At 41.7% G+C, this 17,409-nt stretch overlaps 2 protein-coding genes across 3 annotated transcripts in view; one reads left to right on the top strand and one right to left on the bottom strand.

The window, feature by feature from the left end:
* Positions 1–229: 229 nt before the first annotated feature.
* Positions 230–9,350, bottom strand: ecsit (ECSIT signaling integrator). Its single transcript, XM_041965193.1, has 8 exons — positions 9,264–9,350; positions 8,640–8,815; positions 5,760–6,165; positions 5,367–5,590; positions 4,616–4,673; positions 4,259–4,407; positions 3,276–3,381; positions 230–3,083 (listed from the first exon to the last, which is right to left on the bottom strand). Exons 2-8 carry the CDS (start codon positions 8,778–8,780, stop codon positions 2,797–2,799), a joined length of 1,371 nt encoding a protein of 456 aa, XP_041821127.1. The 5' UTR covers positions 8,781–8,815; positions 9,264–9,350; the 3' UTR covers positions 230–2,796.
* A 917-nt stretch (positions 9,351–10,267) lies between these two features.
* Positions 10,268–17,409, top strand: part of eml3 (EMAP like 3) — a 51,437-nt gene continuing 44,295 nt past the window's right edge. For both annotated transcript variants that reach the window (XM_041964492.1, XM_041964491.1), the window contains exon 1: positions 10,268–10,386. In XM_041964492.1, the coding sequence (XP_041820426.1) occupies positions 10,362–10,386 (25 nt within the window). In that variant the 5' untranslated portion in view covers positions 10,268–10,361. The remainder of the gene's footprint in view (positions 10,387–17,409) is intronic.

The raw sequence follows: 17,409 nt of genomic DNA, 5'->3' as shown, positions 1-17,409 counted from the left end.
CTATGTCCAATTATGTCATTTTTACCTCAGATCACATGTTTCAGTGAGAGTTGCTCTTTACTGTGCATCAGTCAGACTAATCAGCAACTTTTTTTTTTTTTTTCCAATATGCAATTAACAACATAGCTGACTTGCAGTAGGTTAATCAAGGTGAACATGAAGTGTATAGATATTTATTGCTGAACTACACAGTGATAAAACAAGGCTCATTGATTGGATTTGGATTAGATTCATACCTTAAACTGAATACCTAAGAAGTGAAACCTGCTACAACTGATGATGTTTTTGGTTGGTCAAAATTCCCTCTCCTTTTATCTCTGGTTTTGGTCTCCACCAAACTCCTGAGAGAAAAGTCTGGCTCTTCATCTGCTAGAAGCTCCACTGTGTTGCTGCTGTTTGGTGGTGAGCAGGAAGTGTGCAGTGAGTTCAGAGCTTTCTGGGGCTGAAACAAAGCTATGAGAGCGGCGAGAGTGAAGCATAACAGTGAAGTTGTGGGCCGGACAGCTAATCAATAAACAGCTACCTGTTTGTTCAGTTTCAAGGACACAAATTGTTTTCCACGATATTTTGGGCAATTTTGCCAATATCAGCATTGAAGAATCCCAGTTTATCCAGGATTTCTAGGATTAGCAGAAATCTTGTGTAGATGCCAATAAGTCAATTTATTCAATAATGCTTTTATGCTATCTGCGGTCTTTGGATGTTTTTTGCATTAGGTCATTACTTCTTTCTGGTTTTCCTCCTGCTCTTACTTATTGCCACAAACATAATGCCAAATAACAGGAAAATATGCTGCTCTGAACTCATCCATATTGGATTTGTTAGAAACCCCAACCCATTTTAAGTGTTGTTAGTGATCATTTTAATGTCACATTTCAGCTGCTATCGTGAACACAAACAACTTCAGTCATAACAGCTGGAAGGATTCTTCATTTTGTGATGATTAGAGACACATGGTGCCTTTTATTTGCTCCGATAGCCTCAGTGGAGAGGTTTTGAAGGTGACTTTTAGTAGCACAATATTATTCACATTACAGACAGTATTTGCACATCTGAGGTCTCTCTCTTCACACTGACTCACCACAGCTGTAGGCAGGACATTACCATCAGGCTGAAATCTGCAGCAAGACATCGTGGTTAAAGGGAAACCAAACAACAAACCCTCCCACCGGCTCAGCTGTTACAGGTTGTGCTGCATAAGACATATCAGAACAATGGCAAATCTCACACGTAGATTATTAAAACAACTGACTTCTAGCAGCAATAATTCTCATACAAAGACAACAGATGTTAAAAGGCCCTCACAGAAAAGGCAGTAAACTCCTTGTGTAACTAAGGTTAGGTCAGCTTAATGTTTGTTGTCTCCACCCCACCTGCATCATTGCTTAGACTGCCATTCCTGACCAGGCCACCGCCCCAAGATTATATAACTCCACCCTTCAGGCCTGTCAACTCACACTTGACTACAATGGTTTCCTGACATCCTGGATCCTGTGTTTACATGTGCAACAGATGTTCTGTGATCCAATGCCTCCACCAACAATGTAGCTTTTAAAATGTTAGATATACAAAAATGTAGCAGCAGTATTATGTATGACTTAACGGTCCTCCAACCATGATTGGATCTTATGCAACAGCTGGAACAGATACCACCAGATATTTCCTGTTTCATGTCAGACATCCACTCAGACACACAGTAACATGAACAAACATTTTGACAAGGAACCATTAAAGGAGTATTTGAGGAGATTTGGAGAATATAGAAAATATATTCTGTCACTTCCTTGCCCAGAGTCAGATGAGCAGCTGGGCACTACTCTCACGTCTGGGCGCTAAATATGAAGATAATTGCAGCAGTCGGTTATCTTAGCTTAGCATAAAGACTGGTGCCAGGAGGCAACAGCTCTACCAGCGCCCCTGAGGTTCATGAATTAACATGCCATATCTCGTTTGTTCAATCTGTAACAATGTGTTGGTTTTGGTCTATTTGGTCTGTGTACGGGTACCACACCTGACAGCGAGGCTCCAGAAAGCTGCAGTCACTGCACCCGGCTACCACAGCATGAAGCAAGGCCCCTAAAACCACAAACTGCTGTCTGTATACAGATTAAATAAGATGGATACAACATGTTAATTAGAGAGCTGTCAGCAGGTGGATGTGGTTACCTTCAGGCAGAGCCAGGCTAGTTGTACCCCATTTCCAGTCTTTATGCTAAGCTAGCCGTCACCTAGCTGTAGCCTCATATTTAGCATACAGATATGAGAGTGGCATAAATCTCATCCAGCTCTCTGCAAGAACGCACATCAGTGTAAATCAATAGATGTTGTGCTGTTCCTTTAAATAAGGTTGGTTGTGACTAAGATGTGTTCTGAGCAAGACAATTTACAGCGTAAAAACCAAAACTAGTCAGTGCTCTCTGCTGGACACACTGTTCCTAAATATCTTTGCCATTTTTGTACTGACATGTAGTGTTACTTATCAGCCGACACTGTCAGATGCTAATAAGGTCAGGAAAGCCCCCAGGCTGCACACACTAAGATAATTTCAAATGTGGACTAGGCAACCTTTGACAGAGACTAAAATGAAGGAGCAGTTTTTTTAAATCAATTTATTTGATTACTGAACCTTGAGTCTTCATCAGGTTCCATAAAGTTTGTGTGTCCCGTAGTTAAAGGAACACACTCTCGTTCAGCCACTAGTCAGCATGGACATATACTTCTAAATCAGCCAGTGATCAGTGAGCCAGTTAGCCGTGATATCTTTTGTCAGTCTTAACCACACAGTCTGACTGCTGTTCAGAGTTTCATCTCCCGGCTCCGCCTCGGCTCTTCTTCTGCTTTAACCTCAGGTTCTTCATCAGGCTCGCTGTCCTCTCTCTGTTCCTCTGGCTCTTGGCTGTGGTGCTGGCCTGACTCTGTGTCAGCCACCCCCTGCAGCTCCTTGGGCCCGGGGTCCAGGCGGAACAGGGTGGGGACCTGACCCAGGATGGGGTTGTTTTGCTGGAGGCCAGAGATCCACTGGCTGAGGGTGGCCTGGTCTCCCTGGCCGGTCATACACATGGCAAAGACTGGACCCTCATCCACTGGATAGAAAACACACGAGAGCTGCATCACACACACCTCATCCTCCTGAGCACAGTGAAAACTGATCAATAACTGACAAGGTCTGCATTCGTTTGGGTGTTAACTGAACGACCACATCAGGCCTGAACACCAGCTGCAGACAGAGAACAATCAAAACACTCAATCTGACATCTTGAGTGTCAGTATCTTACCGTCTTCCACACTGAAACTCTCGTCGTCCCCGAGGTCACGGTCCAGATCCAGGTCAAGCTGCAGAGGATAGTCAAAACACCTCTCTGGATCATAGGGCTCCTCTACCTGTGGGGGAACACAGATACAGCTGAAGTGACCCTTCATTTGAATTCACAGAGCAGTTCAAACACATTGTGCACATTGTCTAGTCAATGTGCTCTCTGCACGCTGGGGTCTGTTTCTGTGGTTTCCTTGAGTAAGAAACAACATTCTGTCATTCTGATGTCTAGAAAGTAGAAATAGTGAGCATTTATCAACTGTTATTAATTTAAATGTAGCTGCAAATGGCAGTGAATTCATCGTGGTCATCACGATATGCTGTTGCTCTGCTGACGTATAGAAATCTACATTGAGAAACATTTGACGTAACTTATGACCTTCAGTGAAGACATGTTTCCCATGACTACATCTGCTGCTGTTCTGATGGAAAATGGTTGGCTTTTATAAGTGAAAGGAATTAGGAAATTAGGATTTTGAGAAAATTGAGAAGAAACATTTGCAGAGAACAAAAGGCCAAATGTAGAAAACTCGAGACTTCAACGATGAAAGAATTTGGACTCTAGGCTCAGCTGCCTTCCATGCAAATTGCCACAATGTAAACTTAATCATTACAGCGCCAACTTGAGACGAGTGAGCATCATATATGTGTTTAAATCACATAAAGGGTTAAAGTTAGGCATTATTACGTGCATGGCTGCTCTGAGTGACAGCTAGGTGTATGTTTCTCTGAATCATGATGCATCATACAATGCCACATTGATAACACAGTGTTTGTCTGTGCAGCAGGTGAGTTAGGGAACGGCAGCGGTTACAGTCTTTGAGACCCAGAAGCTTTTAGGGAGGAGCAGGGAGGGAGAGGAATTCTAACAAATACAATATGGTTCCAGCAGCTTTGCTGCTTGGACCCCTGATAATAAAACATAAGAACAGAAGGTTTTCCCACCTTCTCGTCCGGCGGCGTGGGGTCAGCTGTGAGGATGTAGTAGTATATACACTTCTTTCTTAGCCACAGAGGGAAGGGGCCCTCTACAAACACTGGCCTGCTCGGGTTATGCTTGGCCAGTAGCTCCATCTGGCTGGGGCTCTGGACGCCTGATGTCAACACAGGAAGGACAGGAAACAAAGACAATGAGCAAACGTCTGGATATGTAACGTTTTTTAGACTAGTTTCCTGGTTTGTTATTATTGTTTCTTTGGTTTCCTTACGCTTAAAATTATCTGCTACAATTACATGTCAAAGAAGACAACGTTTTATATTATAGTGAAAATAACACAGTGACATATTCAGCAGTTCCCACACCTACTACATGTGGCAGTGTGATCTCCTCTCCTCTCTCTGTGATGTCTATACAGGGCAGCTAGAGGGAAGAGCACAAGACAGATTTTGTTATTGATGACAATGAAGTTAAAAACATAATAAAACATGAAGGGCACACAGGCTCATCCTCATGTTCACAACAAAGTAGAAAAGTCAGTTATTGTCTCTAAAAATCTGATGTTTGCTGTGTTTGAAATGTAGGGAGCTGAACTGGAAGTGGAACTTCTTCTACCTGTCCCATAAGTAAGAAAACTTTAACCAAAACCAGACTGACATTTGTCTTAATTTGACCCAATTATGTCAATTATAACCAAAAATCTGTCCCTACATGAACTCACTCAACATGTCCTGAGTGGTTTTAGACAGGGGTGGTACATATCTAAAACTATGCAATATTGTTGAGGATGAAATTTCATTCTCAACATAAGGGATCAGGGTTAAAACGAAGCTGTTCATGATAGCTACAGGCTCTTTTGTGTGCCAATAAATTATTTTTTGTTAACTTAGTTAAAAATCATGATGGGTTGAAAATTAGATAATTAACCTCAGAAACACTTTTTCAGAATGACAAATTAAAGAAATTCTCAATGCTAAGCTAGGCTAACCCCACCCTGACTCCAGTATTTAACACACAAACAAGAGATCAAAATCCATCTCAAAGTGAGTAAATAAGCTTATTCCCCCAGATTCTGAAAGTATTTTGTGAAGTCCAATCCACAGTGCGCGGTTGTACCTGATAGACGGTGATCTTAGCGTCCAGGTCATTAGCGATGCGAGTCAGACTGAAGCGAGCCAAGTCCACTGGGTCTTCAGGCAGCTCTTTGGGAACGGGGAAGGGGTTTATGTGTTTGAATCTGGGGAACCAGTACATGATGCGCTGGTACTTCCTCATGGGGTGGCTCTTCTCTCCAAAGATCTGGACCAGCAGGACTTTAGTCTCCATGTTGGGCATGATACCTGAAACACAATCATTCAAACTGAAGCTAGACACTGCTGTTTTCCCTGACACCTTCAGAGTATACGCACATCCAGATCCCTGTCCTTTCCTGTCTGGAATAACCCTCTCTAAATTCCAAACTATTCTAGGAATTCCATGATCAGACTGAATGCTGTAACAGACACCCACCATAGTTCTCCATCTGCTCCAGTAACTGTACTCCACACTCCTGCTGTCGGGGATAGTGGTTGAACATTCGCTGGATAAAGTTTCTGGGCACAAACACCTCTTTGGGAAAAACATCCAGCAGCTTGTTGTAGACGACCAGGTCTTTCTCCACACCGAACTCCGGCATCTTCTTCAGAGCAGCGTAGATGAACTCCACGTGGCCGCGCCGTCTCACATCTCTCTTGGTGAAGACGTCCAGCACTTTATTAAACATGGCCTTGGTTTTTACCTCTTTGGCCACCTCTTCAAACAGGTCATCGTGGGCGACCAGAGACTTTTCCCTCTTCTTGTCGTCCTCGTTGATGGACTCTGTGGGCACTGGTCGACTCTTGGCACATGCTGGGCTGCCGTGGAATTGCCTCAACACCTACAAGTGATAATCCATTTTGTTTACATGGAGCTTTGCACTTCAGAAACACAGTATACATTCTGTCATCCAGATTCCCTTTTAGCACCCAGAAGCACGATTAATGTGCCAACTATGAACTGTGTTGAGTTTTAAAATGTCAACAGTGAAGTGGGAGCACATCTGAATTACTCAAAAACTATGGAGCTTGTGAACGTACTGGACAGCTTCAGAGTAACCCAACATGTCAGCATGGTAACATTCTCCACTTGGTAATAACATCAGGGTTAAACACTGACAATGTCTCAGTATTAGAATGACCTATTTCTGACCATCACTGTCTGTTTTTTTAATGCCAACCTAATCTTACAAGAAATAAAAGATTTTTTGGTTAAGAAGAGATTCCTAAATGGCAAGGCTGAAGCAAACTTCTGTAATATAGAAAATAATGTGAGTCACACAGCTAACACTGCTCTTTAAATGACATGGTTGAACATTTCAACAACACCATGTCATCTGCTTTAAATACTATTGCTCCACTAAAGGTTAAAAAGAGGCCAACCGACAGAATCTCCCCGTGGTTTAACAGTGGCGGCGTTAAGGAGATTAAGAGAATCTGATGAGCAGATGAAAGAAGATGGAGGAAAACTGGGCTCACTGTTAAATGTAGTATATAAAAAGAAGCCATGACTCTCCATAACACAGCAATACGTCTGGCAAGAAGGGATTATTAAGAACTCTAGAATATTATTCTCCACTATTGACCAGCTACTCAGCACCACCCCCACCCATCCACAATACTCTACATCAATATGTGAAGAACTTGCACATTGTTGAATAACAAAATAACATAAATGAGACCCTGCAATGCTGCTGATGACCTCAACAAACCCTGTAAAAAAGATGTAAGCATGGGAAGATTCATCTCTATTACATTAACAGAGCTCTACAAGACTGTCACTGAATGTGTCGACCCTGTACCTGCATACACCTCTACAATCAGGCATCTTCCCAGATGAATTTAAAACAGCTGTTATAAAACCATTACTAAAATCTAGATGGTAATGCACTCACTAACTATAGGCCCATATCCAACCTTCCATTCATCAGTACAATACTGGAAAAGGTTCAGTGCAAATTAACTCCTTTCTTAAAGAAAATAACACTGTGGAGGGATTTCAGTCAGGCTTTAGTCTCAGCTCTTTTCTTAGATCTAAGTGCAGCGTTTGATACAATTGACCATGATATCTTAACCAATCGCCCCGAACAGTTGGTTAGTCTTTCTGACTGTGTGTTAAACAAATTAAAACGTACATCAAAGAGAGAAAGTTTTACATCGGCCTCAGGTTGGAGATAGTGACGACACGCAACTGTAACATCTGCTGAACCAAATGATGCTGCAGCTCTAGACTCCATCTACTGTTGTTTGGCAATAAATAAATGGATTTCTTGAAGTTAAATGAGGACAAAACTGAAATCCTACTAGTTGGCACTAAAACAAAATGAGAAATGCTGTTTAATAGAAAGCACATCAGCCCATTTTTAGCTGCTCTGCACTGGCTTCCTGTAACATTCAGAGTTGATTTTAAGGTCCTCCTCCTTGTATACAAAGCCCATAACGGGCTAGGACCAAACTACATGGCTCATTCCATTGTTCACAATTTGCCTTCAGGAACACTGATCGTCTGCCGCTGGTCAACTGGAGGTTTCCAGAAACCGCAGCAAGAAAATCGACAATGCAGCCTTTGTCAATAACACCTTAAAGCTCTGGAACACACTACCTGGAGATATCAGGGGAGCAGCTCGCTGAATATTTTTAAAAGAAAGCTAAAAACGTATCTCTTCAGTTTGAACTAGTTACGACCTTCCTGATACAGGCCTGAAACTTTTGTGCTTGGCCTTATGAAAAGCACTTATGCACTGCACTTGTTATGCCTTTTAAAATGTTGAAACTGATTTTATGCATTCTATGCACACTATTTTAACTTAATTTTCTTCTTCTTATTCAGATTTCCTTCCCATCTTATATAATGCATTCTCTATATTCCATTTTCATCCTTATTCCAGCCTCTGAAGACAGCGTCACAGAGAGGGATGACAGAATACATTCCACTCCAGGTGAAGCCACACTGTCAAAGGTTATAACTACATACAGACCCTGAGGCAGAGTAGAGATCAGAGTAAGACCATTTTCAACTGCTGAACTGTATTAATTGCTATGCCGAAATACTTTTCCAATGAAATCTAAAATGGAATCTAAAACAAAACAAATAAAAAAACATTGTCAATCCTGGTAAGAAAACTGCAGTGCATTTTTGGGGGAATTTTGTCAGCACCTTATTAATCCACATTTGGTGCTCTGGTGAGCACTTTGTGCAGCAGGACGATGCATGAGGGACTAGGTCATAATAAACTCCAGTGTGTGTGTTCATGGTAACGATAGAACATGTTGCCCAGTGAGTCTGGATACTGTGTGTGTGTAGACCCAAGTGTACCTGGTGCTTGGTGTTGTGTAGCGTGCTGGGCTGACTGGTGGAGGCTGACTGGAGCAGAGGGCCATACTGGGCTGCAGACCTGGCTGACCGGCCCACCAGCCTCAGACACTGCAGCTGGAGCAGACAGCGGGCACACTTCATGGTAGAGCCATCTCAATGACCTTCAGGAACCAGAACTGCAGAGGGACAATGAACATGACATGGATAATACTCAAAAATGCCTGATTCCACTCATGAAGCTGGCGTTTTTATGCAGAAATCAAGGCACTCTGGTAAGTCTGTTTTACTCCACAGTTGTGGACGGTGATTGCGACCATGACTAGAAATGTTATTTATACTTAAATAAATTAAGTAAAAATAAAAAAATGCTTGATGGACTTGTGTTAACCGACCTGAAGAGTGCTCATGCTTTTCATAACCGTTGTTGGGTGAACTTCTATCGCGCACTAATATTTGTAAGGTGTGGAAACATTAAACTTTGACAGTTTTGTATGACGTTTCGCACATAATTAGGGTTTATAAGGACGGTGTCAAACAAATTATTACTTAAAACAGATATTCTGCAATAAATAACGTTTGTACATATGTACATATATAGCTATACATCCCATAATCAATACTCACCATTTATGCTGACAAACAGACGATGAAATTAGTCTCCTTCAGAGATCACTCTTCGCGGACGTCTCCATGTTGAAAAGCCGGGTGGACTTCCTGGTCCTACACACATTTGCTTCCCCCAAACCACAGAAACATTGCCGCAAATACTTTTTCCGAAACCCCTAAGATTTTTTGTAAATACGCTTTTGGGAATTGTTTTGTACATTTCTCTAAAATTTACAATGTCGTAAGGTTTTTTTGGCGACTGTTCTTGTTATAGATATTAGTCGCACTAAGTCACCTCATGCTGTGGAAGCAGAAGAGGAACAAATGCGCACTAGGCTATTTTAAAATATGCACACTTGTGTGTGAAACTTAGTGGTTAAAAGCTAAATAACTAAAGCTAAATAAAACGTAATATTTGTATTTAATTTTATCCCGTCGCGTTGTTGGTCGTCTCTGATAATGAAGATGCGCGTGTACTACAAAACCCTGCCGCGTGGTGGCAACGAATGCCTTCTAAACCAATATCTCATCGCTTCGACTTGACAGGCGACGAGGTGTTGCCTGGAAAAGTTGTGTTGCAAGTTTCACACTGCATTATTCTGGTACACATCATCTGAATACTCTTTACTGAGTCACAGTGACTGGAGACATCATTTAGAGAGCGTTAGTTAAGATGGAAGCTGGATGGAAGCTTTAACGCAAAAAAAAAAAATTATAACGCATCTCCGCACGATGCCGTCCCCGCGAAGAGTGTCAAGGTAACCATGATGAGGTACGGGACTTCCGGAGGGCGCTTTCAAAATTTTGACTGACGATATGTTTGTTTTTTATTTCGTTATTTAACTAAACTATATCACCGTTATTATAGTAATTTCATACCATCGCTTAATTGCCGCGTGATGTAGGAATTTATTCGTAACCTTCGATATTGCTTAATAAACAATAGCGCTTTATTTACAGGAAAGCTGTTCACGTTTCCGGTATTCTTGTTTCTAAACACGCTCTTTGACGCGGAGTCCCCAGTGTGACTTCTGACACTCCTCTTCCAGCATGAGAAACACACCTTAGTCCAGGCTTGACTTCTAGAATAAGCTCTCGCAGTTTAAACTTCAGATTATGGATTCCTCTACAAACAGTTTGGGTGAGTAACGTTAAAGCGAGGATAAACGTCCTGTGTGTGGTGATTTTTAGTGACAACGTTAGCACTATGGACTGTGTTCGGATGCGGCGCTCGCATCGTTCTGGAGGTAACACTTCCAAACTGCTTCAAACAACTGGCAACGATTGTTTTGCTTTTAGGCAAATGTATAAACGGCGGAGAACAGGATTTAAGAAGTGACTAAGAAGTTCAGCTGTGTTCGGCATACATCTGTACACGTTTGTCAAGACAGCTCTGATCTGATAAATGAGTGCTTGTTGCCATTTCCTCGGTATATTTTGATGAAGCAGGATAGTGGGAAAAACAGGCGGACACCAACGAAATGTTGACATTTTAAGGAAGTTTAGTGGCGCTTGGACGAACAGACGGAATTACTTTTTACTATTACGGCGCTGTCTCACAGTTTGTCCAGCTGTATGTTTACCGTTAAGCGACGCCCTGTGACATAAAACACTCATTAAAAAAAAAAAGTGATGGAAAACGCTTCAAATATCGCTTCGAGCTGTGTTGCAAAATGACAGCGGAACTTGTGTGAGTGTGTAGGAGTGGAGACCTGCTGCAGGTCGTTAGGTGTTGGTGAACAGCTGCTAGCCAAATTTTGTGCTGTTCGCTGGTTTCGGTTTAAGCGCGTGACGGCTCAAGGTTAGGCACAGCTGTCTTTATTTTGGCACGCGCGGTCAAATTAAATCTGAGGCGGGACTTTCTTCTGTCTTCCTTCTTCTGTCTTCCTTCATCTGTCTTCCTTCATCCGTCTTCCTCGGTTCTGACTGATGTGAACTGGCTGCGCAGTGTTCGTTTTAAGAAACAGCGTTTTGTTCAAATTCACGTTTCAGCAGCGATATAACAATTGACTAAATATAACTGAAAAATGAGTTTATGCATCTCGCTGTCGAAGTCATGCAAACTTTTTGCAAGCAAACAACAATCCTGAGTGTTTCAAGCTCTGCCTACCCCCCCCCCCTCACAATGCACAGCTCAGGAGCCGTTGCAGGCTGTTCTTCTGCTTTTGTTGCACATCTGTAGGCCCCGCTGTGTGCTGATGTTGCGTTTACTTGTCTTGTAAAATGGTGGGATGCGAAGCACTGGGGAACAGTAAATATCACATGGGGATGCTTGCCAGCATCTGTGGGCAAGGCTGCTGTGGCTCAGTGCTGGAGGGAACTCAAGTGGAAAATACAGTGCAGAGGCTGCTGCTCTTCTCAATGAAGGTCTGTGTCTTTAATGGTAATTATCTTGTACCCTCATAATGAGGGTGATTTAATAACTTTGAAAAAGCGGTGTGGGGCAGTGTTATGTATCTGCCTCTGTGTGTGTCTCACTGTCAGCTGACTGGCTTGCACCATGTCCTGTGTCAGATGATGAGAACAACTGCTTGCTGTGGTAAGTGACACACTGATAGCAAGCAGATACCAATATTCAATATTTTCATCCACCCATACTAACTAATATTTATGCGTGCCGTCTGGTAAGAGTTGGTCTACAGTTACAGGGGCCGAAGGTCAAGCTTGTAAGACACATCTATTGTATGTCAAGGTGTTTGTCACAATGTTAATAAGAACATTAAAAAATAAGAAGATAGGTAACACTTTAAATTACAGCCCGCAACATACAGTTTAATTCCTCAGGAGTTACAGTGTGATCCATTACTTGAAGTTATGGAATAAAGGGGCAGTAACTCTGGATCTTCAAAAGAACTTAAACTGTAGTTATTGTTAACTGCTGGGTATCTATCCTGCTACTGTTTCAGAGTAGGCTACGGTGTGGCTGTAAAACTGAGCAAAATTTGGACGAAGTCTTCTGCATCACTTAAATCTGATGGAATTTTATTTTTAACCTTTATTACCAATAAAGAGGCAAACTTCATGATTTTGGGGTATGTGTGTGTTCAGAACAAAGGTCTAGGGTAGACAGTGTGTTGTCATGGATACTGTTCGCCTCTGAAGACTGTCTCAGCTGTTGTTCACCCCACCAGCAAACTTACTGGACACCTGTTGGTGGCCTCGTGGCTCTTCTTATCTTAAGAAAGAAAAAATAATTTAGGATTTTCCGGTTGTTGTTGTTGTTGTTGTTGTGGAGACACTTCCATCAAGTTAATCCTCTGGGTGTTCACTTCCTTGGCTGGTGGGAATAGATGAAGATGTTTGTGTTGGTTTTTGCAGTCAACAGCAGAGAAAGTGGCATTGACTGCTCATAATGTTGCCTTCACATCTTCGTGTTACTGGAGTCGTCGTCATAGTGAGGAAAACAGTAGTTACTGGATGTACCTCCAGTTCTATGAGTAAGCGCGTTGCCCTCTACCTGCATGGGGTGGTAGCCACAGTGAAGCACATTGTCTTTAATATGCTAAAGCATTTGTCAGCATAATGACAGTATTGCAAATCCATGTTGGTGGCAGAACGAGACACTGGTGAGGAACTGCTACTGACAACAATGGCATGTACTTAAAGCATAATTTCAGTGTGGTTCCACTTTAATTACAGTCTCTTAGACTTGCTCTTGCTTGACCTCATGTATTACTTTGATGTGCACACTGTTACCGTAACTGAGGGTAATGATAACTAAAACCAAGACAACCAGAATTATCCTTTAATGTTGTCCTTTTTTCACTGTGAATAACAAACAAATTTGGGACATAGTGCCAGTCGTGCAGAGATCAGCAGGAAGTTGCATCAGCAGATGGCAGCTATTTCAGTATTTTCCCAGAATGTTGTAATACTGCTTCTTCTCAGAAGGCCGGGCATGCTGGAGTCTGGAGGTAGACCATCTCTGTTTCTATCTCTCAGGGCTGGGTATGAACCCTCTTGGTACTGACTTTCATAAACTGATGAGGAACATGTCTGTTCAGATTCATAGTTCTATTGTGTTATTCTCTGACCAAGTTGTTAGTCCCTGATTTTAAGAAAATTTGTGTGGAATTTATTTGTTGAATTAATATGTTCTTTGATTTATTTTGTTGGACATTGTAGAAAGACATGTTTATATTCCTCAAAGGAATGAACAAAAGTATAGTTTTGGCACTGGAAGCATTGAAACTCAGGCATTGTTTTACCACTAGCACTAGTACCCAGCCCTCGTCTCATATTCTGAAGTTGCTTTTGAACTTTGTCAGCTGGCGCCACACATATAGATCAGAAAGAACCAAAACAACTGCAGACTTAAGCTCAGTCCTCAAACAGAAATGGTTTCATCTCTGGTCATTAAATCAGTATCTCCAAACCTCACCGCTCCTCACTCAGCGAGATGATCACGCTGCAGAGATTTATGACGAGCTCCGTGTTTCATCTGTATGCAGAGCGAGCATGGTCTTGCATAATGTTTGTGCCTGCTTCAGCCAGATATGCCAGTCAAATCTGCGACAGTATGTTGACCTGCTGCCAGCGCTGTGAGCTCATACATGTACCATCTCCTCTGGCTTTTGAGTTATTTTTAGACCCTTTTATCCTCTAAGACAGTTGTGCATTTAGCAGGCCTTCCACATAGGCTGATTCTGAATCTCTGTCTACTGAAGAATCTAAAGTAAGAAGCTCGACTGCTGTTTGCAGGTGAAATGAGAATCGATTGTCGAGGCGTTACGTGAGATGGAAATCAAATTCTTCTACGTAAAGGAAGTGTCCCCATTCAACACGGCCAAAATAAGCTGTTATTACTATTATTATTATTATTTCATTTTCTTTGATTAACCTTTATTTAGGAAGTGAGCTCAGTATAAGCAAAAGTAAAAGTTGAGTGGTCAAAATTAATGCAGTCGTAATAAAGTCCCAGTCAAGTTTTTTTTTAGCTCAGATCCTGATCCAGGTCATTTAATTTAGTGTCCAATACTTTTTTTCCTAAATGTTGATTAAATATGTGTCTGACACACTGAAACAGTCCTCATTTTTAAAGAGCTATTCGAGCCAGGGTCATCGGAACAGCTCAAAGTGACGCTCTGAACCGGCCAAAAAATGAGACGCTGCTAGCCGAATGTTTTCTACACTGCTGTCTGCTAATGTACCAGAACAGAGTCCATCACTCACTCCAATTTTCACTCAGCGTGGAAAGCGAAATGTTCACACCGTGGAGTCCAGCTGTCATTAAGGAGAGAAGTGATGCAACGTTAGCAGGCTGAGGTGGACACAACACAGAAAGGATCACATTTTGACTGGCTTTATTTTAGCCTGCACTTATCCATAAAGATATGCAGACTGGCCCCGATACTCCCAGCAAATGTCACCTCATGTTGATCTATCAGACAATATTTACACAATAACAATCTATCTGTGATGGATTTATCATACTCGTGTTGCCAACAGAAATAACAATAAGATACAGCACTGAACAAAAAATAGACATAGAAGTGCAACAGTGCAAATAAACAGTAGTTGTCTTTCACATAGTTTTTAGTATTTAGAACTGGATTAATCATTTTATTGCCAGCATAACAAGCTGTAAGACTGACATACTATCACCTCATAAAGTTGCCCTGGTGAATGTGTATGGTATATGCCGTGTACACATTTACACATCCGGCAGACACAGAGCAAAATTAGCAGTAATTTTGAGTTGTGTTTTTGTCCACCTGATGAATTAAGTCCAATATTTGGTCTTCAACTCCAGAGAAAAGCATGCAGCTCTTTAGTTTCTATATGCTCCACTATGTTCAACTTCTGAGTCTGTGTCTGTTGTTTGGTAGCTGGGTTGTGGATAGGTGTCATCAACACCTTTATATTACACCGAGTCATTTGATCCATCAAAAACATGATTTAGTGCAGCTTAAAGTGAAGGATTCTCAGTGGAGGCCTGTGCTGCTGTGCATCCACTTCATTTGATGGTGAATGTTTACTGGTGCTTCACACGGAGAATGATAGTTGAGCTGTTGCACAGCTCAGCCATGCATACAGCGCAGTTACACTCTTGTGCAGCGGGGGAAGAGAAAGTGTTTCTCACAGATGATGCCGATTGCTGTTTCCCTTCTCACATGGTTCCTCAGACACTACTGCAGGGGTGTACAGGATGTTGAGCGGTGGCGAGACACCAAAATCAAAGAGAAGTAAAAGCAGTTAGCGGTGTGCTTTGGGACAAACGGCGTCTGTAGGTGGTTGAGGTCATTATGCAGCACCTTTTGGTGAGAGATAAAGAGAATGAGTGGGTGGGCTCTGTGAGAATATGTCACATGTGACTGTCAACCACCTGCAATACGAGATACATTTGCTTTTTGAAGGTTGATATTTTAGCATGCATATAATGAATGCATGTAAAACAAGGTTTAGAAAAGGGGCAGTAACCCCGATTACAGATTTAATATAAATAAAAAGTAAAACAGGAACGCATGCTAGGGTAATTATATCTGCTGCTTCCACTTTACCGCTGGCTCTAATCAAGCTGGATGAAAAGAGAAGTTTTTCTAAACTCGTACATCAACCAGTTGGACAAGAAAGACTGTGAAGCTGTGCACAGAGATTCAACAAAAGACACTGATCAGTCCAAGAGTTTGTGGCTGCGCAGCTGTCAGGCAGCCAACCTTCCACAAGACCTGGAATGACCCGGAGTCTTTTCGAAAAGTCAAAATCAAATAGAGGATTTGTGTTCTCAGTTCTGGAATCAAATTCTCCTGCCTTTTTTTTTTTTTTTTTTCTTTTTTAGGATCTTTGCATACTTGTGGCTTTTCATCTGAACACTGAACTCTCCTAGGCCTCACACTCATTTGTTAGAGGTGTGTTTCACAAGCAATATGTTTTCTGGTTGATTGATCTGATTCATTTTCCTTCATAACCTCAACCATAAATTAAAGCTATTGGAATTCAAGGAGGGCTAGCCAGGGCTAGACTAAAACCACCACAGGGTCCCTATTTCTATCTTTCATTTGTATATGTTGATAGATGATTGCATGATTCCGCTCTATTTTAAAAATGAAATTACATAAATTCAACATATTAGATTTAAGATTTACAGATTAACAGTGGTTAAGAAAGTATACCCCTTTGTTTCATTGGGCAACTGTGCCACTAACAAATATTTTCCCATTATTTGACTCAGCATTGAACAAAAGCCTGATCGAACCATTAGTTGGGTTTAGTTGAGACAGTTAAATTTTAATTTTAATCATCTATGTATGTTTTCAAGGGATTGAAGTATCCCGGTAATGTAGCAATTATCTCACACTAGATACTGCCTGGTTAGTACACACACACACACACACACACACACACACACACACACACACACACACAAATGCATATCTGTAGCCCTTAGTCATGTCAAAGCCATAGTTCAGGACCTACTAAATGGCTCTTTCAAGACGTGCTGTGCTCTAAACTGCACAGTTTAGAGTGACCTTTTTTGTCCCCAGCCCAATGCACACCTATGTAACAGTCATGCTAATTGATCAGTTTCTTGACAAGCCACACCTGTCAGGTGGATGAAGTGTCTTGGCAAAGGAGAGCTCACTGACACAGATTTAGACATGTTTGAGATCAGCCTTTTGTGTGTACATGAACAGTCTTAGAGCTTTAATTTCAACTTGATTTCAACTGAAAAATGGCAGGAAAACCAAATGTGTTGCATTTTTATGTTTGTTCTGTGTTCTATTGGGACCGAAATGAGAAGTAACATTTTTGTTTTGAAGGTGATAACATGAAAGTGACAGTATTTGGGCGGTAGGGCGGCTGTGGCTCTACCTCCAGAGGAAGAGTGGTCATCCACACAGTGGCTTGATCCGTGGCCCCTGCAGTCTGCATGTTGAAGTATCCGTTGGCAACATACTCGGTGTGTGAGTGTGCATGTGAATGTTTACTGCTTGTGATGAGCAGATGGCACCTTGCCACCAGTCTATGAATATGTGTGTTCATGGGTGAATGCTGGCTTGTGTGGTTGGTAAGAAAAGTGCCATAAAAACACATTTAAGATTTCACTGATTTAATGGCCAAAACATTCAAAACAGTAAGTGTTTATAAGAGCCAAGAAAAAAGAGTAAGTAAGTAAGAGTTGTCTACCACATCTAATATGCACACAAGCATGCGTGCATCATTT

The sequence above is a fragment of the Chelmon rostratus genome, chromosome 23 (genome assembly GCF_017976325.1).
Source record: "Chelmon rostratus isolate fCheRos1 chromosome 23, fCheRos1.pri, whole genome shotgun sequence".
NCBI classification, from domain to species: Eukaryota; Metazoa; Chordata; class Actinopteri; order Chaetodontiformes; family Chaetodontidae; genus Chelmon; species Chelmon rostratus.
This window is presented reverse-complemented; position numbering and strand designations above follow the sequence as displayed.

What these genes read in the sequence shown, in the direction of transcription:
- ecsit (XM_041965193.1), bottom strand. Translation starts at nt 8,780, where the DNA reads ATGAAGTGTGCCCGCTGTCTGCTCCAGCTGCAGTGTCTGAGGCTGGTG. An exon ending in TACACAACACCAAGCACCAG is followed by an intron (nt 6,166 to 8,639) that starts GTACACTTGGGT and finishes TATCACTTGTAG; the next exon opens with GTGTTGAGGCAATTCCACGG. An exon ending in CCACGCCGCCGGACGAGAAG is followed by an intron (nt 3,382 to 4,258) that starts GTGGGAAAACCT and finishes GTTCCCCCACAG; the next exon opens with GTAGAGGAGCCCTATGATCC.